Genomic DNA, 23501 nt, shown 5'->3' with positions numbered 1-23501 from the left:
CAGCCCCAGGCCGCCCCCGGGGTGCTCACTGCTGCACGGGTCCACAGCACCCAAACTCATCCACCAGGAAGGGGGGTGCCTAGCAACCTGCGCTGGGACGAGGGCCCCAGGGAGGGGTCCGGAGGTTTCCACACCCCAGCCCTCAACTGTTGGATGGATAAAGGGTGTGAGGCAGAAATGAAAGCAAAACTCCCATAGGGGCCTCCACTCTGCAGCCACCTACCACGCACAGCCCCTCCCAGGAAGCAGTGAGCTGAGAGGCTGGGGGCATGTCCTGGGCACTGGCGCTGGAGGTCTCCCACACCAGAAAAGGATAGGGGAGCCGGGAAGGGAGCCTCTCTGCCTGCCCTGGGCTGGGGGCTCCCACCAGAGATGTGTCAAAGGCCCCAGACCCTGGCCTGGTCGGGTAGGAGGGCGTGGGAGGTGGCCCACAAGGAGGGGGAGTCCTGTCACGTCCGAAGCACCTGCCATGCTCAGCAGCCCTAGAGGTGGGTGTCCTATGCCCACTTTACAGATGGAGGAGCAGAGGCCTGGGGAGGCGGAATGGCTTGTCAGTCATCTACAGTCAATCAGGCAAGTCTTGTGCTCCGAGTTTACAGCCATCTCACCACCCACCACCCCTCTGGGCCCCGTAACTGCACACAGAGGATGCTCAGAAAAGAATGCCTTGATTTTCTTCTGAAACTGGGTATCAGTCCAACGGTACCAAGATGTCATATTCAAGACGGAGATAAAAGCCACCTGGCAGCGTAGAAACAGCAGGGTTCCAAGAGTCAGTGAGCCCCGAGGGTGAATCCAAGCTCTGCCACTCACAGCTGAGTGAGTGGGCAAGTCATCTCGCCTCTCCCCAAGCCTCGATGTTCTCATCTAGCAAATGGAGATACGCCGCCTTGGAGAGTAGATTCCCGACCTACAATAGTGCCCGGCCCGTGGTAAGTTCTCCCTGTGCTCTGAAATCTGGGATGAGCCACTGATCCAGGAGGGAACAGGAGGGAACTTCAACACAGCCCTTCTGAAGCATGGAGGGCCTCCTGGACAAGCCCCCCGGTTCTGGTTTCCTGGCTCAGAGGCTCTAAGACCCGAGCAGGCAGAAGGCTGATGAGGAGCCAACGGGTTTGCAGACTCAACTGCAGAATAAGGCACCGCAGGCTGTGCTCCGGCCTCTGCTCCCGGCCCTGGCCTGATAACCAGCGTGCACCTGGCTGGGCCGGTCCCCAGGAACGTCTCCTGTGCAAAAGCTATCTCCTCCCCAGCCTCAGGACCCACCTCTAAGTAACTTCAGTGCAAACCAGCAGCCAGAGGCGAGACATTTTTAAAAGGGGAAACAGGACTGCCCAAAAGGTAGCAACCGGCAGGCAGGGAAGCTGGGTGGGCAGCCTGGTGCCCCTGCCTTGCCCCCCTCCCGTGTGATGAGGCTCAAACGAGGCAGCAGATGGCGAGTGCCTCACCAGAGTTTCCCAGGGTGGGCTCCGGGGAACACGAGTCCCGCACAGGGACTCCGGGAACAGGCCAGCCTGGGAACCTCTACATCCCAGATGCCCTCCTGGAAAGCCCCTGTCCCAGAGAAGCCCCACAGTAAAGAAGCTGCTTTAGCCTGTTTAACTCAGTGTCAAACGTGCCTGATGGTTCGGGCGTGAGGGCTAGTAACACTGTTGGGGAAATGACAGTGTCCATTCCCCAGAAGAATCAGCAGGGCACTTGTTAGAAGGAGGCTCCCAGACCCTTTCCCTGGAGAATTTTAAGGGGGAGGGGGTGGACTCAAGGATACGTTTTTCACTGGTGCCCCCAGTGCTTCTTTTGTTGGGCGAGTTCAGCAAACACTGGCCTGGAGGAAGGTAAATGAGTGTAAAAGAGAGCAAGCATCCTTCCCCCCACTCCCTGGGCACCTGAGGCCTAACCTGAGCTTTAGGAAGGGTCAGCTGGCCTAGGGCCTACCAGGGCCATAGGGTCCCCCACCTATCCCCGCCCCAGGCCCCCAAAGCCCAGAACTGCTCATTCCTGAACACAAAGGCTGGACTGAACGAGGCCAAAGGGGAGCATCTGTCCTCCTGTCTGGCCCCCAGAGCACAGCTGCAGCCTCATGTGGAGGAAGGTTCCAGGGCCACCCCCCTGGTCCCCTTTCACACTGTCAGGGAACAACGCTACTGCAGGACACCCTGCTGCCTCCTTTGACCACCGCCTGTCTAATGTGGAAACCGGCCTGCTCTTCCCTAGACGGCTGCCCTCAGTCCTCAGGGAACCCAGGGCCACAGCAGAGGCAGGCCAGGGTGTGTGACCTCCGGGCAGCAGACCCCACCCGTCCTGAAGCTCTTTAGCTCCTAGAGAAACAGGCACTCGCCCCTCATTAAACGTCACCTCCTCAGACAGGCCTTCTCTGACCACATAGTGCTGAAGTGGCTGCAGCTGCTCCTGTCGTGGCTTTCCCATCTGCAGGCTTCCTGGCTCTAGTTCCACCTTGCAGCGTTTTAAATGTATCTGTGTGCTGGTTTCCCTTCATCTCCTTACCAGGCGCAGGGGGGCAGGGACCAGCACAAGGCAAGCCAGGGTGGATGCTCGGGCTTTGCTGAGGTAATGAAGGAATGAAGCCGACGGTCTCCTCCCTGACCTGGGACCTACCACCTTCACCCTGGGTTTTCCTTCCTGGCCCAGAGCACTCCGGAGTCACAAGTAGCTTTGGCTGAGTCACAGGGACACAGAAAAGGCTTCCAAAACCCGCCAGTCAGTTCCTTCATCCACTAACACATGCTCTCTTGAGCCCCTACTGTGTGCCCTGGTACAAGCACTGGGGCTTCAGCAGGGAGCAGAACTGTCAAAGTCTCGACTTTTATGGAACCAACTTTCCAAAGGAGAGACAGACAATGAGCAGAGAGAAAGAACAAGGGCAGCCAGGGGGCACTAAGGGTTTAGGATCCTGAGCAAAAGGAAAGAAAAAAAAGGCATCTCCCGGAAGCTATCTTTGGGAGGGACTTTGGCCTGTGTGTCCTGCTTCTCCCTCTGGGGCAGCTGGCAGCTTAGCAGAGTCTACCCAGCGGGCTCGGACGGCAGGGCTGCTGGGAACACCAAGGGCAGTTAACCGGGTGGGCGCCCCGCACCCACGGGCCTGGGAGGGAAGGGGGCAGGAGTCCGGGGATCCTTCACGGAATGATTCCCAAATCTGCACAGCCAGTGACAGACCCACCCCCCTGAGCCCTAAAAATGGGGCACCCCCAGGAGCTGTCAGCCCGACAGGCTGAGGCAATCCTGCCCATGAGGCCCAGCTGGGGAGGCACAGGCCACAAGGGCAGCTGCTTTCTGAGGGCAGCTGGGAGCAGGCAAGACAAAGCAGCAGGCGGAATTCAAACAGCCCAATGGGAACGGCCTCATTCACAGCTCCAGAGGAAGCGCTGTTTGAAAAGAGGCTTCAGCAGGCAGCGGGGAGGGCGCGCTGGTCTTGGAGTGGGGCCCCCGACCCCTACCACGTCCCGCTGTGTCGCCTTGGACAAGCCACCGCACCCTGCCTGGGCTTCCCTGGGGAGCACGGCACTCTCCCCTAAGCAGGCCACACACCCAGGCCGGGTCCCCGAGGGCCAGCGGAGGGGGAAAGGTCGGGATGGGCCCGATTCATGCACCAAGAGGGAAGGGGTTTAAGACTCTGGCTTTGCCAGGGAGGGAGTAGGTGCTCAGTTCCTGAATGATGATTTGCTTTCTAAATGAATCTTACTTTCTATAAAGGAGGTACCAGAACATTCCCTCAAAAAGCTAGCTTACCAGCTGAATTCAAAATACAAGTAGGAACAGAAACCCTATTTACATCCAACTGTTCAGGAACTGCACTCATGCGGCACTTCACTAAGCATTTACTGAATGCCCCAAACCTGCTAAATCACGAGGGAGAAATAACCCGTGGAGGCAGGAGGGCCCAGCGGTTAGGATGGGAGGCCCCGGCCTGATGCACAAGCGGGCCCAGCTCTGCCCCACGCCTGCCCAAGCACAGCCAGCGCCGCCTACGTGAACTCAATCTCACCGTCATAAGAGAAATGCAAACCAAAAGTGCCATTTCTCACCCATGTGTGTGGCCAAGATCAGAAATATCTGTCCACGAGCTGTGCTGGGGAGGGTGTGCGTGACAGGCCCTCCCACGCGCTGTCATCTGTGAGCAGTGCCCCGTCCTGGCAGTGGTTTCAGAACTGCCACGAGAAAGTAAAATGCCTACGCCCTTTGACCCAGGGCTCACTCACCTAGCAATGAGCACTCAGGCGATGGGGCAGAGCACTCCCTGCCCCACCGTCTACACCGGCAGAAGCCAACCACAGGGCAAGAGATACGGCCCACTGTTCTAAGATCTGGACCCCAGAGCCGTTAAAGAAACGGGGCAAGTGATACAGAACTGTTTCCAAAGAAGCAGTGATGTTCAATTTCTCTAAGACACGGTGTTCCGTGAAAGGAGCCGAGGGCAAAGCGATATGGGCGGAAGAGACCCACACACACGCACCGTGTGTGTTTTGCACAAAACACCTCGAGAGAGGGGGGAGGGGCAATATAGGAGTAGGGGATTTTTTGAAAAAAAGGTTATTATGGGATTATATAAAATCATATGTGTGAAACTTGTGAAAGTTGTAAAGCACTACAGAATTTCAAGAATCTTTCATTCAACTAAAAAAAAAAAAAGTTAAAAAGAAAAAAAAAAAAATACCTCCAGAGAAAGAGACTGCCAGCAGCACATGTCCCTGAGTGACCGGAACTCAAGAACAAGAAGGAAACGGACTGACTTTTCATTGTGTATTTTGAGTCCTTTTCATTGTGTATTTTGAATCCTCTGGGTTTTATTTTAACATATGCATGTATTTAATATGCAAAAAGATAAAACAATACATGTTAGTGAATAACAGCATCACGATTGCTCATGGAGACTCTTGGCATTTTCAGGAAACCCAGCACAAACTCCTCTTGAATCTCAGAACTTAAAAAAATGAAAGTATCATGTGGCATGAACGTAATTTTCTCAGGCTCCCCATCCATAAAATAGGTGAGGACGGCAGCCCCACCCCACAAGGGGCTGTAAGAGTCCCACAGGCCGGGTGTGAAGGGAGATGCTGGGAGGCACCGGGCAGGGTAGCCCCCCCCCTCCTTAGCCGTGCCCGCCGGCCCCCCACACACCTCACACCCAGGCAGGATGAGCAGTTAGCAATCCCTCCCGGACTCCAGGGTCACTCAAAAACTGCCCAGGCCGGGGACACTCGATCTGCAAATGCCAAAGACCTGGGAATAAAAAGGCATCCGTGGGCGGAAGCGCACTCACCCACTCACCAAGGACCGCAACCGCCGCTCACAGGGTTCCGGGCACAGTACGCATCCGCACGCTGACAGTTTTAAGGCTCATAACCCTGAGCTAATACTGTCATCATCCTCACTTTAAAGATGAGGACACTGAGGCACATGCCCAGGGTCACATGGGTGGCCTGTTGTAGACCCAGGCCTGGGACCCAGGCAGGCTCATCAACAGACAGCAGCGCCCGGATGGCCGTCTTCTCCTGTGGGAAGCCCAGTTTGCTCCCTCGGAGGCTGTTGGAAAGTGTTTACTTGCAAGGCTGGGTATGGGCAGTCCTGGTGCACAGCTGCAAAGAAACCCTAAGTCAGCACCTCTTCCCACCTCCACGCCCCCAAAATGGTGCCAGATCCAGACACTAAGACAAACAGAAAAATACCCACTCACAGACCAGCACCACTTAATCTAGGAAAAGATTCTCCTTCCTCCCCATTATGAATCTCCCAAAAGAATCCCAGCACAGAATAATGCTAAACCATCCCAGCAAAAACGAACCTTCTGGATTCCTTCATTTAAAAAAAGGAATGGGGACTTCCCTGGCAGTCCAATGGTTAAGACTCCACGCTTCCACTGCAGGGGGTGCGGGTTCGATCCCTGGTCGGGGAACTAAGATCCCACATGCCACGCAGCAAAAAAGTAAAAAATAAAAAAAATTTAAAAATAAAAATAAAGACAGGAATGTAGGCCCTTAGGGGCCCTGAGGGGAAGGGACGGCCTGGGGGTACCCTGGAGGCCAGGTTACTGTTAACACCAAACTGCCAGCTCCCTCCTTCTGGAGCCTCCAAGAGCCCAGGCCTAAGCTGGGCAAAGAACTTCTTAATAAACAAGGCAGCCACATCCTCAGGTGTAGAGACCTGGGGTCTGGGCTCAGGGAAGCCCTCCACTCTGAATGCAAGTCCCTCGTATGCCCCAAGCCTCAGTTTCCCCATTCTGCCACCCTGAGCTACAGGGAGGATGATGTGAGATGAGGTTCCAGCATTAAAAAGTCAGGTAACACGACAGTAAAGACAGACAGAGGTTCACCCACGTTCTACACCAAAATGCTTCGTGATGTCCTGTGCCTTTCCACCACCTCCTGCAACACAAGTTCAGCCGCAGGAAAGAGGAGTGGGGGGGGTGAGGCGTTGGAGGGTTGACACAGAAAACACGGACAAAGGGAACCAGGTCAGCCAGGCTTTCCACACAGGGCACTGTGGAGAACTAAGAAAATTAAAAATTAAAAAATCACCCAACATGCACTTCCCTGGTGGCGCAGTGGTTAAGAATCTGCCTGCCAATGCAGGGGACACGGGTTCGAGCCCTGGTCCAGGAGGATCCCGTATACCTCAGAGCAACTAAGCCCGTGCGCCACAACTGCTGAGCTCGCGTGCCACAACTACTGAAGCCCGCGGGCCTAGAGCCCCTGCTCCACAACAAGAGAAAGCCGCCACAATGAGAAGCCCGTGCACAGCAACCAAGAGTAGCCCCCGCTCACCGCAACTAGAGAAAGCCCGCGCACAGCAATGAAGGCCCAACACAGCCACAAAAAAAAATTACAAGACATTTCCAACTAACAGCTTTCCTTCTCTACTCCCCGCCTGAAGTTCCTTCTGAACTTCTCGAAAAGGCACAAAGGGAGGTGTGAGGGAGCTGCGAGGGTGCTCCAGTGTGAGGGGAAGGGGAAGGCAGGTAGGAGGGTAAGAGAACACCAGAGCCGTCCCCGTGGAGAAGGGAAGACATGCAGGAGAGGGGCGGGAACAAACAGTGCCACGAAAAACAAGCTGAGTCAAGGCCCATCTGTCGAGGAGCCAGAAAGCCCATCCCATCGAGGTGCACCAGGGTCCTAAGGGTTGGCCCTCACGCCTGCTAAGGTGTCCCAGCGGGACCTGCTCCAACGGCCACGGACGCCTGCAGCGGGTGATGCCCCTCTGAGAGCAGACATTACACCTGCTGAGGCCACAGCTCAGCCTTGCAAGGAAGTGTCTCCAAGACAAAACGGCAGCAGCTGGACCCCCGTGAGGATAATAAGGGGGTCCGCCCAACTGTCGGAGATGCCCAAGGAGAAAGGACTTGCTTTCCGTATGGGTCTCAAGGTGCCCAGGTTGGACCCATTCTAGAAATTGAACAAAAGGAACAAAAGTATGGAGGCTGCTCCGTCTCATGTCATATCCCCGTCTGTAAAACAAAGGGGCTGGGGGGACTTCCCTGGCGGTCCAGTGGTTAAGACTCGGCGCTTCCATTGCAGGGGGCACGGGTTTGATCCCTGATTGGGGAACTAAGATCCCGCAAGCCGGGCGGTGCGGCCAAGAAAAACAGGGGCATGGGAGCGGTGGGGGTCAGGGCGGGGGGTGCTGGTGAGATGATCTCCCACATCCCTTCCTGCTCTAAGGTTTTTACAAGGCCTGACGTTCGACTAAACAAACAACTCACCCCGATCCACTCAGGTCATCCTCTCTGCCACTGACACTGCCCCAAACATTCGGAGCAGAGCCTCAAGCCATTTTCAAACATCTCTGGACTTCTTAACTATGGAACTCACAGACAATTCATCACCCATCCAAATGGGAGCGCTGCACCCACGGATTGTGAAAGTCAAAAACATGACAATGTCCATCTACACCCCCTTCTCGGCCACTGAAACTTGCACCAGCATTCACATCAAACGCGAGAGCAGCAAGGACTCTGGCCACTCTCGAGGGTGGGAGTGTTTTGCACCCAGTACAGAAATGCGGCCACCAGGGGGAGCTGCCCTGAAAGTAATAAAGGAGAGAAGAAACAGAAAAATTCTTTTTGGTGTTTTCTTTTCCTTCCTAAGCTTAAGTGACAAAATATCTAAAGCACCCCTAATGAAAACACAAAGTGGGTTTCCTGAGGTTCTAGAATGACCCAGATGTTTCCCTTCCTCTCTTTGAAGCCCATTTGGCCAGAAGAACGCAACTAGACTCTGAACACAATAACCCCTTCAGAGAAATCAACACTCTGTGCTGGATTTCCCCCAGAATGGTTGACATCACAGCTTGCCCTGAAGCCCCCTCTTTAAAGACAGGAGGGTCCACGGGGAGGGAAAGCCAATCGGCAAGCCCAGCCTGAGGACCCAGCCACAAGTCTCGGCTGGAACTGTTTTGCGAGAGCCTCCTAATTACCAAGCAAAACATACCAACCAGATGACAAGCCTCATGCTTTAGCTGCAGACACAGGATGACACAAATACAGAGGGACCTCAGGAAAAAGGGTGCAAGGTATCAGTGGGGATTTCCCAAGTCTTAAATGACTGCAGGGGGAGCTCGGGCACCTACCATAACAGCAGCACCAGACTTCGAGACCACGTCAAAGGGGCTTCTCCACATTTCTTCAGTGTCTAGGGCACATTTTCCACAAGTGTGCATATCTGCGGTGCAATGTTCAAGTGCCCCTTTTTAACGCTACAAAAGTCTTCAGACCCACTTTCAAAGCTCTGGCTGCAAGTTCCTCCTGGTTTCCTTGTGAATTCCCCGGCCACTCGGCATGCCCTACTGACCACGAAAAGCTTGCTTTCTCCTGGGGAAGCCAGCATGAGAGAAGGCAGCCAACTCCATCCCCAGACCAAGGGATGTAGAGCCAGGAGCTGTTTTATACAAGGTGCGCCCCTCTGGCTGTGGGGAGAAGAGCTCCTGGCGGGCTGGAACAAGGCAAAGGAGCAACAGGCCCGGGGGACAGGCATGAGGGGCACAGAGGTACTGCCAGGCCAGCCTGCGCGGGCCAGCTCAGACTGGCCACTTGCTCCGCGCACCAGGAGATAAGGAAACCCAATTGTTCAATTCATCATTATGTTTGGTGACCCAACAGGGACAAAAATGCAAGTGGGACCCATTTTCGAGAATCAAATCTACCAAGTGGAGACACTGCATAACAAAAGGGTTTTCCACCTAGAGTTTGCAAAAGGCGTGAGGAGCTTGATTCTCTCAGGCTTTCACTGAGAACAGGATTTAACTAACAGCTTCTCAGAGGCAAAGCCACCGTGGTGGAACAAGGTGAGGCATACCTGATCCAAGACTGGAGGCATCTGTAATGGACTAAGAATGTGATCTTAGTAAAACACCCGGAGTCTCCCCCACTGTGACCAGCATGGGGAGGTGGGGCGGGGGGGGGTGGAGCCCAGAGGGACGAAAGCCATTCTACACCGCAAGCATCTACCCAGCACCTCCTCTGCACCAGCCACTCCGTAGCTGTGGGACCCCGGGCCGGGTACCCCATTTCTCTGCGGATGGATTCCCCTTCTTAGACACGTGGCCCTGAATCACCAACCCAGCCAGTTCCCAAGGCTGGTGCGAGGCTCTAATGAGACAGCAAATCACATACATGCCAAGTATTGCTACTCGCTTCAAAGAGGCTTAATCCAGTGACATGCAATGACAGCTTCTTGCAAAGAGAGCTGCACCGGCGGGGCACATAGTAGGTGGTCCGCAAACATACAAACATTGGTGCCCTTTTCCATGAAGGGAAGCGGACGAGAGAAGGAAAACACTCCAGTTCAAAAGTAACCTCCAGCCACAGGCAGACAGCGTGGATACCCCGATTTCCCAGGTCCCTCTGCCACCTTTAGCAGCGTTCCCACCGTGCCCTGGGGAACCAGGGGTCTCCCCACCCGGGGTCCCAGTGCACCTGAGAGCCCTGGTCCGTGCCACACCGCCCATACTGGCCACTGCTTCTCTCGAACACAGCCGGCGGCCACCACCGCCACCTGGCTACTCGGACTCAGTGTCCCCGCGCACCGCTCCTTTCCGTTTCGCTCTAACCTCCCAAAACAGCCGCTGAGGCTAAACTGGGCTCAGGCCGGGGGTCCCCGGACGCCGGAGCCCCGTCCCTCCATACCTGCACAGCTCGGCGAAGGCCTGGAAATTCAGCTTCTTGATTTTCTTCTCGCTCAGCCAGTAGCCAACTCTCTTCCCTTTCAGAAAGGTCTGCATCTTCCTTTTCGGGCGGGGAGCTGGGGTCCGGAGGAAATCGCCCACAGGCCGAGTCTGGCGGCCCGGCGCGCGCCGCGAGCTTGCGGGCACCTCCTCCCGGCGGCGGGGACGCGGAACGGGGCTCCGGGCGCGCAGTCCTGCCGGGAGGGGCGGGCCGGGGCGGGGCGGGCGCCCAGGCGGAGGGAGCGGCGCTCAGCGCAGCATTCCACTGGCTGCCGCCGCGTCGGGGCCGCCTGCGCCGCCGCCGCCCACGCCCCCGCCGCCCGCCGGGCTCCCGGCGCGCAAGTTCGCGAGCGCCAGGCCGGGCCGGGAAGGAGAGGAGGGAGGCCCTCCCTCGCCGGCGCCGCCCAGCCCACCGCCCTCCCGGCGCTCGGGACTGAGCAACACGCCCTCCAGCGGCGGCCACGGCGGATCGCCCCCGCGCTCGGGCTGCGCGCCGCCCCCGAGTTCCTCCTCCTCGCCCTCCCTCTCGCTCTCGCCCGCGGTCCCCACTCCGAGTCCCCGGCGGCGCGTTCGGCCCATCCGACCCGGGCGCGTGCCCTTCCCGGCGCGCTCGGACCCCGGCGTGGCGCACGCAGCCGCCCGCTCCCCCCGCCCAGCCGTCCTCACCCGCCGCCGCCGCCACTTCCTCCTCGTCCCCGTCCTCGGCCTAGCCCGCAGCCCGCCGCCGCCGCCGTGCTGACCCGGCCGGGCGGCCCGCTGGACCCCGCCGGGGCGGAGGAAGCGCGGCCGCGCCGGCCGCTAGGGGGCAGCACCGCCCGCCGCCTCTTAAAGGCGCCGCGCCTTCCCCCGCCTGGTCCTTTGGTGCGTGTTTGTGTCGAGGCTCTGGCTGTTGAGCTTGGGGACTGAGGGCGCGGGACTGAATTTAGGGCAGCCCTTGCCAAGTGCTTTTACTTTTTAAAGGAACGAGAGGAGTCGTGGTGTGGGCATTTTCTGCTTGTCCTTTGGGAGTGATCGAGCCACTGAGTTTCATTCATCAAAAGCATCTCTGTACCCCCAGCACTATTCAGTGCCAACTGCTGCAGAGGGCGCGGGAGGAGGGGGGCGGGGCGGGGGGGCGCGGCGGATGCAGACACTCAATGAGATCATCTGTCTTCCCCGGAGGAGACAGACCCAGGCCCAGGATGGGGGCCCCTAGGGTGGGGACATGAACACCCAGGGGCCGTCTCAGGCTTAGGAAGTTAACCACCAGTCACACTCTGGGTCCCCTCCAACGGAGGGGGGCGAGGGGAGAGACTAGAAGTATCAAGGATCAGGGTGGGACACTCCCAGAAGACACTTTCCTTTCAGGGTGCAGGGCGGCCGCAGTCTCAGCGCTCTTGATTCATTAACCCCACCCTGCCTGCCCAAGCCCTGTGGGGCGGTAGCAGAGCATCCTGCCTTCAAAGAGTCTGGGAGAAGTGGGCATCTCTCCCCAGGCCCCGGCAGAGAAAATGAATGGGGGGTGGGAGGGGTCTCAGATTTTCAGGGAAGACATTTAAGCTGACCTTGGAAAATAAGGAGGATGTTGACGGGCCTGAGAAGGGGGAATAGCTTGAATAGAGGCAGGGAGAAATGGAAGAACAAAGTTGTTAGGGGTGACAGACTCTCCTTGACCAAACTGGAGCTCATTCTTTAAGGCCCAGCCCTAGGCGCCTGCCTTCTTCCCCTAATTACAGCTTCCCCTATCCTTCTTCCTGCAGGGCTTCCCAGTTGCAACCAGGTGAAGCTTGTCCACACCTGACTCTGGGAGTGAGCACACAGGTCCTCTGTGTCCACCTCTCAGCTAGCTCCACCCTTCACCCATCTCCCCCCCCCCTTGCACCCCTGCTGGGTGACCTTGCAGTCCACTTACCCTCTCTGGGCCTCAGGTCCTCCCTCTTACCTTAGGAGGTAAGCCCTGCCTCATGAGAGCACTTCAGGCTGCAAAAGACCAGTGGCTATGAGGTCTAAAATGTATGGTGTTATGAGGGGGCGTGGTGCAGAGTGGGGACAGAAGGAGAGAAGAGATGTCTCTCATTGAAATGGGAAGAACAGTCTTTGGCTTTAGAAAGACCTGGCTTGGGGGGGTCCTAGTTCAGTTCCTCCCAGCTTGGACAAGTCACTTAAGTTCTGCCTCTGAGCTCTGGGTGGAGAAAGTAATGCTTGCCTTAAAGGATTATGGTGAATCTGAGAAATATTTGGGGAGGATTAAGACAGGGTATTCGACTGGTCCTCAGCAGGTCATCAGAAATGGGGCTTGTTACTGTCTCACCCAAGGACTCTTCTTTTTAAACTGAAGTATAATTGACTTGCAATATTATATTAGCTTCAGGTGTATAACATAATGATTCAATACATTATGAATTGATCACCACGATAAGTCTAGTTACCATCTGTCACCATACAAAGTGATTACAATATGATTGACTATATTATTGACTATATTCCCTGTGCTGTTATTTATTTTGGAGCTGGAAGTTTGTCCCTCTTAATCTCCATCACCTATTTTGCCCATTCCCCGCCCCCTCCCTGCAACCACAACTTTGTTCTCTGTATCTATTAGTTTCCATTTTATTATGTTTGTTCATTTGTTTTCTTAGATTCAACATATAAGTAAAATCATGGTGTTTGCCTTTCTCTGTCTGACTTATTTCACTTACATAATAACCTCTAGGTTCATCCATGTTGTCACAAACAGTAAGATTCTTCTCTATGGCTGAGTAATATTCGTGTGTGTGTGTGTGTGTGTGTGTGTGTGTGTGTGTACCACATCTTTATCCATTCATCTATGAATGGACACTTAAGTTGCTTCTATACAAGGATTCTTTTTTTAATTTTTATTTTATATTAGAGTATAATGGATTTATAATATTGTGTTAGTTTCAGGTGTACAGCAAAGTGATTCATTTGTACTATACATATATCCATTCTTTTTCAGATTCTTTTCCCATATAGGTTGTTATAGAATATTGAGTAGCGTTCCCTGTGTTATACAGTAGGTCCTTGCTGATTATCTATTTTTATATATAGTAGTGTGTATATGTAAGGATTCTTAACTTGAGGCCCAATTAAGTCCCCTCCTTACCCCACCCCAGGACTCCAGGAACCCCTGCAGCTGCCAGAAATTATATGTATAATGACCGTAGCTTTCAACAAACTCTCAGAGTCTGAGTCACTGATTACTCCAACTTCCTGTCTTAGCAATGAAGCAATGGACCCAGAGAGGGAAAAGGATTTGCCCAAGATCACAGAGCAGAAAAGAGGGAAAGCTAGAACCAGCATCCCAAGGTCAAGAGGCCCCTCACCCCCATGGCTTACCATCATTCTGGAGATGGGAGGGATGTGAGAGGAGAGAGACAGGTTCTGAGGGCCAGGACCCCTGCCCAGGGCAAATCAGGATCCTCCCATGCATTGATAAGACCGGGGACCTACCCACACTTCTCTGGAACCCTGGGCAGTTCATGGCCTCAAACCTCCTCTCCATTGAGAATGGGAAACTATACATTTTTACTTCTGTTTTAAGTTGTTGGTCATCCCCCAGGGAGCTCCAGGGCTAGAACCACCCTTCAGAGCTGTCCCACCTTGACCGAGGGAGTGAGCCTTTCTGCCTGCCCCATCCCTGCTCAATCAACCAGACTTTGAATATGGGCTGACCTAAGGAAGGGGCACAATCTCGGGCCAAATATTTCTCAGATTCACCACTTCCTCCTTTCTTTCAGTGCCACAGAGCCCATCAACCCTTCCCCACAACCCTTGCCCACTTCTCTGTGCCCACTAGTTCAGCTAGTCTGTTCTCCACCCTTCAGCCCGAGCAGTCTTCAGAATGCAAGTCAGATTTGATCAGTCCAGTCAGACTGCACCATTGCCCTCCCCGCACGCCACGCTGCTGAAGTGGCTTTCTACTGTACTTGGGGTGAAACCAAAACTCCCTGATAACTTCAAGGCCTCCCACCCTCATCTCCCACCACCTTCCTCTCACCCTGCCGCCTCCGTCCTGGCCTCTTGTGGTCCTTGCTGTCCCTAGAGCCTTTAGTATGCAGCCCTTTTTTTTCTGGAATGTTCTTCCCTCTCTTTGCTTATTAACTCATCCACCAGCTCTTAGCCCAGGTGTCCCTTCCTGGCATCTCAGCCATCTAGCTCTCTGCACCTCCAGTGAGGATGGTCAGCCCACTTGCCCCATTGAGTGGTGTACTTGACTAATGTTTGTCTCACCACTAGACTGTAAGCCCCTTGAGGGCAGGGACTGTGCTTTTCTCTGCTCACCAATTTTCCCATAACACAACAGTAGATAATACTTGGGACTTCCCTGGTGGCACAGTGGTTAAGAATCCACCTGCCAATGCAGGGGACATGGGTTCGATCCTTGCTCCGGGAAGATCCCACAGGCCACAGAGCAACTAAGCCCGTGGGCCACAACTACTGAGCCCGCGTGCCACAGCTACTGAAGCCCATGCCCCTAGATCCCGTGCTCCGCAACAAGAGAAGCCACCACAGTGAGAAGCCCGCGCACCGCAACGAAGAGAAGCCCCTGCTCACCGCAACTAGAGAAAGCCCGTGCCCAGCAAGGAAGACCCAACGCAGCCAAAAATTTTTTAATTAATTAATTAATAATTTTTAAAAAAACAGTAGATAATACTGGCTGGGCGCTATCTGGATTCTAGAGGAAGCCAAACTGCCTCTAACAGTTCCCTACCCTCAGAAGTGCTCATTAAAAGTGACTGATTAAATGAACCTCAGGTAAGTCCCTCCAGGTTGTCCCTGACCTCTCTGAGGTGGGAGACTCCGGAAGGGGAGTCTGGAGACATCTACATTCCCTTTGGGAGGCAGATGAACCATTAAGGGATTAAATGGGGTAGTGTGTGTGTCCATGGCCTAGGGCCATCTGGGAGAGGATTCCAGAGCGGGGAGAGGAACAGTAGAGAGAGGGCCTTGGGGAGGAAGGGCACCTCCTACTTGGGAAGTAGGGAAGGCCTCCTAACCCCAATCCTTCCCCTGGGGGAGGAGGCTTTAGGAGGTGAGACAATGTAGTGATTGAGAATTTAGACCTAGGGTTCAGCCGATAGACCAGAATTCTAGCTGTGTGACCTTATGCAAGCTTCTTAACCTCTCTGAGCCTTGCCTCATCTGAGAACCATAAGATGGTGTCCATTTGTAGGAGACTGGTTAAGTAAACCGATTCTGCAACAGTCTGACACAAAGTTAAATGTGCTAGCTCAAGATAGCTAGACTGGCATGAACATTTATTATATGTGTGACCAGGGGCAAGTTAATACATCTGTCTAAACCTCAGTTTGATCATCTATTATGTGGGAGTGATTATCAAATGTAGCTCACAAGGTTAGCGAGAAGTTTGAATGAGTCTAAATTCATAAAGGACTGTATCAGACACGGCTTATGAGTGTTAGACAGCGTCATCCATAAGTGGACCCCTACGGCCATTTAAACAATCAAATAGGATAATATCTGTTCATTCACTCAATCAGTAAATATTTCTTAAGTATCTGCTATGTGCCAGGAACTATTCTAGGCACTAGGGCTACTGCAGTGATGAAAACAGTGCAAAAATAGGAGGCAGATGGACCTCCCCCCCAGCCCCCCTGTCCTTGTGGAGCTTATATTCTCATAAATGACCTAGTATATTAGTAAGTGATACATGTTACAAAAAAATAATAAAGCGTACAAGGAAGATGGGAAATGGCGGATCGCCATCTTAATCCAGTAGTCAGGGTAAATCCCACTGGAAGGTGACATTTAGCCAAAATGCGACAAAGGTGAGCAAGCAAGTCATGCAGATATCTGGGGTAAGAGCTCTCGGGCAGAGGAAGAGCAAATGCTCTAAGATAGTCTTGGTGTTGACAAGGGGCAGTCAGGAGGCTAGACGGGCTGCAGCAGAATGAGCAACGGAGGAGGAATAGGAGGTGAGTCCACAGAGGGACCACACACGGCTCCTGGGCCACTGCAAGGACGTTGCCTTTTACTCTGAGCAAGATAGGATTCCTTGGAGGAATACAGGACCTCGTCTTGTTTAACCAGGATCACTCTGCTACTGTGTGGAGGAGAGACTGGGCGGGGGAGCAAGGATGGAGGAGAGAGGGACCAGTTAGTGTTCTCTTGCAATAATCTAGGTAATGAATGATGGTGGCTCAGACCCAGGTAGCAGCGAAGATGGTGAGAATTGGTCAGATATTGACTCAGCGGGATTTGTTGGTGGGTGGGATATAGGGTTTGAGAGCAAGAGAAAACTCATGGATGTCTGAGGTTTAGAGTCCGAGCAATTGGAAAAATGGAGTTGAAATGGGGAAGACGGCAGGAGGTGAAGGGTTAGGGGCTTAAGTCAGGAGTTCTGTTTTAGACAGTTTCGGTTTGAGACATCGGTCAAACATCTGATGGAGATGTCAAGCAAGCAATTTGATAAGAAATCTGGAGTTCAAGGGCATGACTCAGGCTAGAGATATAAAATCGGGAGTTGTCAGTATAGGGGTGGTATAAAGCCTGGATGAGATCACCGAGGGTGTGAGTGTAGACAGAGAAAAGTTCAAGGACAAGGCCAGGGACATTACAATATTCAGAGGTCAGGGAGGAGAGGAGGAGACAACAAAAGAGCTGAAGAGATAGGAGGAAACCCAGGAGAGTACTAGCCCCGGAAGCCTCGTGCAGGATGCCTGCCTGGGGGACAGAGCAATCAGCTGGTGGCATAACGGGACTACTGACAGGTGGCCTTGGATCTGAACACAGGGAGATCATCGGTGGCCTTCATAAGAGCAAATATGGAAGACTGTCTCATATGTGTTAAATCAAAACACCCAGGTGTAATACAGTGTGGATGGTAGGCTGCCACTGAGTAAAAAACTTAGGGGACCACATATCCATGTATATATTTGCGTGGACAGAGAATATCTGTTTTCTGAAAAGATACACAAAAAACAGTGGCTGCTTTTAGGGAGAGGAACTTGGAAAAGGAGGTTCCTGCAGTGAGAAGAATCATATTTCATCGCATATTTGTTAAGTGATTAAAATATTTTTCATCAAATTTATATCGCTTTTTCAACTAAACATAGTTATAAAAAGGAAAAACACATGAATATTATGAAATGAGAAATATATATAAAATGCTGACCTATAACAAAAGCCCCGTAAATGTCCATTTCCTGTTGAAAGGTTTGTTTACAGAAAGGGAAACTTCCAAGGCAGTCCTGTGGGTTGACTTGTCTTCACCAAGATGAAAATGAATCGGAATTTCTTGCCAGTATGCATCTTTTGAAAATAACATTTTCCAATAATTAGTGTTATCATACTTTAAAACATGAAAAACAAAAAAATAAATCAAAACTAAACAAAAACAGGAAAAACAATTCCTTAATGACATCTAAAACTGGATCCATATTTAAGTATCCCTATTTGCCTCTACGAGTTTTTTTATGACTGGTTTGTCCAAACCAGGATCCAGACCAAGGCCTTGCGTTGTCTTTGGTTGTGATGTCTCTTGAGCTCTTCTGACCTCAGCCAACTCCCCTCGTGAAAGACACTGCGTTGATTGTCCTACAGAAGGACCAACCTTCTGGGATTGTTCGGTGTCTTCTTCGTGGTACCGTTTAGCTTGTCCGTCTATCTCTCCATTTCTTGGAAACTAGAAGTTAGATCTAAAATCTTGATTAGATTCAAGTTAAAAGCTTTTGGCTGAAATACGTTATAGATGGTGTTATGTTTACCAGAAAATGCATAAGGTCCTCTTGTGCTGAGATGCTTACATATGTTTCCACCCACATAACCACAGCCCAAATCAAGACTGAGAACATTCCTAGCTCCCCAACGGGCTCCCTCGCATGCCCCCTCCCAGATAACAGCCCACACACAAAGGAAACCTCTATTCTGACTTTCTTCACACAGATGAGTTTGGCCTGCTTCAGTACTCCATATAAGTAACATCTTATAATATGAACTCTTTCACTCAACATTATCTGTGATATGCACACATATTTTTGTGGGTATCAAGGTTTTTCCCCTGTTATTGTCTTATTTCATTAGATGAATATGCCACAATTTTGTTGTCCATTCCCTTGCTGATAGACTTCCTAATAGTTTTAACACCAATAGATAATTTTGCCAGAATTGTTGATTTCCTTGAAGATTGCAGAACTGATCAGACTCTAAATCAGCTGTCACTGTCAGAAAAAAGTGGCATAGGAGAGATTTAAACTGACATTGCAGGTCTAGTGGGAGAGAGATGATTCAATTCAAGAGATGTTCATTTAGAGTATACACAGCTACTGAGACCACGAACCTGGTCTTCAAAGAACTCTTCATTACATTGCTTTACAGACTTCTACAGCCACCTGCAAAGAACAGTGTGTTCTCCCCATCTTGATACTGAATGAGGACCCTGATGGACAAAGTGCCCAGCTGAAGGCCACACAGTGATGGCAGAGTGGGACCTGCCGCCTCCTGCTGGGCTTTCCCCACCATTCCCTGTTGCTGTGGGAAGAAGCAGAGAGGTCTAGGACAGGAACCCTCTTCTCAAGACCGCTGGTGGAAAGAAGGAAGGAAACACTCAGAGAAACAAGGAAGTGCAATCGAGTTTTGCAATGAGGCTGGCTGCAGCAACGTGCCCTTTGTACAGGCCAATAAACCGAGGCAGAGGGAGAAAGCCAGCAGCATCCAGTTCTGCCTGTGACCTGAGCAAGGCCAAGTTCCAAGGATTGCGAGGCCAAAGTCTCCTTGGGCGATGCCAGCTCTCTGCTCACACCATTATATTCATGCCCAAAGCCAAAGTGGTGAAAAAGCAGGGACCAGGCCTGTGCATGGGGATTTGTCTCCATGATGCCCCCCTTCTATGACATCTGTTCTCCTTCCACGGCCTGGGAAATGTCCCTCTCAAAGCCATCAGTAACCTCCATGCCAAACATTTAGCGACATTCCTTTAGTCCTCTGTGGCACTTAGAAAACACAGCTATTGACTAACTATATTAAGCAATGCCACCCGCAGCCCACCCCTGGCAGCCCCGTGAGCCCCAGTGACATCCACCCTCTGGGGTCATGGGGAAAGAGGCCCCTGGTGGCCTCTCGGGTCCTAAATTGCTTTTCCTGGCACCGTCCTGCCCTCTGCGCTCTGCCAGAGGACTGCAAAGGGACCTCACTTTACGAGAACCCAAGATTTAAAAGGAAAAGTATAAACAAGCTCACAACCCATGTGCCTCAGCAGTTGACGCTTTCCCAGGCCAACCTTGGGTCTAGAACATGAGTCCATCTACAGCAGCGAGTCTCAAACACCACTTCCAAGCACACATCGATTGCAGAAAGGGAAGCATACACACACGACCCAAGAGCTGTGTGCTTCTTCAACTCCAATGAGCACACAATCACCTGGATTTTGTTCAAGTGCATGTTCTGATTCACTGGGCCTGGGGCAGGGCCTAAGACCCTGCATTTCCAGCCAGCAATGCTGTTGCTGCTGGTGTACGTGCCACTCTGAGCAGCAAGACACTAGAAACTGTAGTGAAACACAGACGGCTGTACTTAGAATCACTGAAGAGATTTTAACAATAAATACCTCTGCCTGCGCCCCACCCCAGACCAATGCATCAGAATTCTTGATGAGGGGAAGGGAACATGGAGAGAAAGTGAGACTCAAAAATAAATGAGTGGCACCTAGCATGGACCATGATGATAGTGTACAGTGAAACGAACAGTATAATTTTAAAACCCTGTGCCTCTAAGACCAGCATAAAGAAATGCCAGAAATTAGAGTCAGAGAGAGAGAGAGAGAGAAAGAGAGAAAAGAGTCTTCCCCAAGATATTTGGATGCACGTGAGGATTGAGCACTATACCAAGATACAGAAAGAAATGAATCACAAAATTATCATCATCATTTATAATCAGGTACCCAATATTCTTTACAGTTTAAAAGAATAATAGCTACTATGCATACATTTATGAGGGTCCTACAGTGTGCATGCAGGAGCACTGTCAGTCCTCGTAACAGCCCTACGCTGGGTTCACACTTATTTCCTCCCATTTTACACCCGAGGAAGCTGAGGGGCAGAGAGATTAAGGAATTGCCCCAAGGTCGGTGTGACTGGTGAGGCTGGAGCTGAACTCGGCCTCATGCTGTAAACCCACCACTGGTTTTTGTACAGCCCATGAGCTGAGAATGGTTCTTCCATTTTTACATGGTTGGGGAAAAAAGTCCAAAGAAGAAGAATTCATGTCATGTGAAAATTACACAAAATTCAGATTTCAGCGTGTACAAATCAAGGTTTATTGGCACGCAGCCACACCCACTCTTTTCTGTCTTGTCCATGGCTGCTTTCCTGTAGCAACAGAGTTGAATGATTGTGACAGAGACCGTATGGCCAGCAAAGCTGAAAATGTTTACATCTGGCCTTTTCCAGAAAAGCTTTGCTGACCCCTGCTCTGAATGGTTACCCCGTTTATAAATTCTCCACTTTTCTTTTTTTTATACTTAAATGAGCGCTGTTTTTATCCTAAAACTACTAAATTCGAGCATGTATAAAGTAGCTTTTATAGGGTCATATAACAAACTAATTGAGATTTCTGGAGGATGAATTCAAGCCCATGAATACAAACGTATTCAGTGCTCAGATGTGTGAGGCCATAAAAATATTTACAACAAAAGGAAATCTTAACCTTTCTCATATATGGATATGTAGCAACTGGAGGCTAGACCAGGCCTGGAAGAGGCTAGACCAGGCCTGGAAGAGGCAAGCAGCTGACTAAGAAAATCAAAATGACAAACTAAAGAGGGTGAAGTACCCACCAAGTTATTTCCATATGTTTGTAGGATATATGAAACATTCATTTAGCAAATATCTCTTGAGGCCAATTACATACTCTGGGGAGTCAGACGAAAGAAACACAGACTTTGGCCTCAAGAAGCTCATGATCTAGTGGGAAAATCAGGCGAGTATGTACAGAGCTGTATGAGACCATGAGAAGAGGATATCCTGGCAGGCATCCTGGAGGAGGTGAGTCTAGAATGGTGAATTAGCAGGTACTACATAGAAGTGTGGCTGTAAGACACTCAAGTGCAGGCTTTGTGTGTTTCTCAGCTCTGTATTCCAACTGCTCTGTTGCAGGGCTGTGCCTGGCACCTGAGAGGCATTTCTTAAATATTTTTAATTCATGAGAAGGTAAGGAGGGAAGATGAGAGAATCACAGTGTAGGTCTCTGGGAGATAACCTTGGGTAGATTCTGGATTCTGCCTGGCTACCTGGGAAGACGGGGAGGATCCTGGAAGACTTTTCAGCTTTGTTTTGTTTTGTTTTAACAATAAAATGAATATACATTTATTAAAGGACATTTGGAAAAAAGAAACTATGGAAGAAAAAATTACCTAACAATCAGGATTAGCATTTATTTCCTTCCAGTGTCTTTTCTCTCAACAGGTAACAAGTTTTTATTTTAATTTCGTGTCCTGCTTTTGCCTCTCTCATTGTCAGACTTTAAGCATCCTCTATGTTGTAACAGCCTTAAGAATCATTGGTTTTAATGACTGCCTAGTTGTCTGGTGACTAGACCATCAACTCATGTAACTAATCCCCTGATATTGGACCTGAGTTATTCTCTGGTTTTCAATCTTATTGTGAGGATTCAGCAATTCCCTTACGTACAGCACTGCCATGAACGTGTTAGCAATTATTATAGATAGTTCTGGATGAATGTCTTTATCCCTAAAGCTTACTTATGATTTTGTCCTTGGAAATGAGGGGAATAATGGGTTCAAACTCCTTCAGTATCAAAAAGTCAAAAGTATTTCCCAAAGGCTGAAACTGACTTCAAACTTCCTGGGCAGCTTTTTAAATGGTGATACCTACTCAGAAGCAGCCTTCTCAGTTTTTCAGCTGTTTTTAGTGCAAAGGGGCTGAGTTTTCATATGTAAATGACATCAGGTACTAAGTCTCTGAGTTACCTGCACGAAGTCCTTCTTTGACAGGTGCTGACTCCCTTTTAAGACACCAGTCAGACCCCAGTTGTTTACCGCATTTATGTGCAGCCCCCAAATGTTGCCGGATCAAGCAAATAAAAATATTGGAGGTCAGTTACATTGGAATCTCTGATAAACAATGAATAATTTTTTGGTATAAGTATGTCCCAGATGGGCTGTGAGGTACACTTATACTTTAAAAAAGTATTTGTTGTTGAGATTCAAATTTAACTAGGCCTCCTGTATTTTACCCAGGTGTATCTAACCCTACCCATGAAGAGCCCATCCAACCTTTGAAGCCCCCTCATTGTGAATGTGACCTTCATCTGCCCCCCGGGGTTAGTTCCTTCTGTTCTCCTGGGAGTGGGACTAGCCATGTTGATTGGATGCCAAGGGTCCTATCCCCGATGCCATATTAAGAAAGCTGGGCATGGCCTAGAGGAGCTGGCTTTGTTTGTTTTGTTGGGTAAAGATTTTGCCTGCTTATATTAGTGGGTAAATGTTAGTTTTCTTTTGGGAGAGCCAGAAATATCCAGGCAGGCCTGGCCCCAGAAGGCTTGATGGAATAGGTCAGAGCAGCTTCTTCCATGGTGTCCTTGAGGAAAGTCCCTCATGGATTTTCAAGGCCAGTGGAAAGAGAAAAGAGCATTTTAGCCTTAAGAAGCAGACGGTCGGGGGCCGAGGGATGGGGGGTGGTCAAGCTTAAAGAGATGTCAGGGACCATCTCCCCAACATGTTGGTGTGAAAGGACTCTAAAAGCCTGCTGGGGGCTTCCCTGGTGGCGCAGTGGTTAATAATCCGCCTGCCAATGCAGGGGACACGGGTTCGAGCCCTGGTCTGGGAAGATCCCACATGCCGTGGAGCAATTAAGCCCGTGCGCCACAGCTACGGAGCCCATGTGCCACAACTACTGAAGCCCGCGTGCCTAGAGCCTGGGCTCCGCAACAAGAGAAGCCACCGCAATGAGAAGCCCACACACCGCAACGAAGAGTAGCCCCCGCTCGCTGCAGCTAGAGAAGGCCGGCGCGCAGCAACGAAGACCCAACGCAGCCAAAAATAAATAAATAAATAATTAAAATTAAAAAAAAAAAAAAAAAAAGCCTGCTGGAAGCTCTCTTGTTCACCCAGAGTGCTCTCCTCCATTTTGCATCCACACCCCGACTTCCAGAAAGCTCTTCTGTCTTTTGTACCCAACCTGAGACTCCCTCTGACTCCCTCTTTAGAACTTTTCATCTTCTAACCTAAGACTGAGGTCACCCCAAGGAGTCCTTCTCTTCCAGCTTCTGCAGTGTGAGCGCTGACCTCCCTCCTGGGCTCTGACCCGTGGTCACCCAACAAGACTCTCTGTCCTCTGATTGCCCTTCAGAGA

At 51.3% G+C, this 23501-nt stretch overlaps 1 protein-coding gene across 2 annotated transcripts in view; it reads right to left on the bottom strand.

Annotated features, from left to right (window-relative positions):
- ITPK1 (inositol-tetrakisphosphate 1-kinase) overlaps positions 1-23501 on the bottom strand; it is a gene marked incomplete at its 5' end in the record, with an annotated part of 212149 nt that overhangs the window by 150100 nt on the left and 38548 nt on the right. Inside the window, one exon of one of the 2 annotated variants that reach the window (XM_082451340.1) lies at positions 10136-10359. The exons of the other annotated variant lie outside the window; for it this stretch is intronic. Within the exon in view, the coding sequence (XP_082307466.1) occupies positions 10136-10230 (95 nt within the window). Of the gene's footprint in view, positions 1-10135; positions 10360-23501 lie in introns of those variants that run through there. 2 annotated transcript variants of the gene reach the window in all.

The sequence above is a fragment of the Balaenoptera physalus genome (genome assembly GCF_965194825.1).
Source record: "Balaenoptera physalus genome assembly, chromosome: 2".
NCBI classification, from domain to species: Eukaryota; Metazoa; Chordata; class Mammalia; order Artiodactyla; family Balaenopteridae; genus Balaenoptera; species Balaenoptera physalus.
This window is presented reverse-complemented; position numbering and strand designations above follow the sequence as displayed.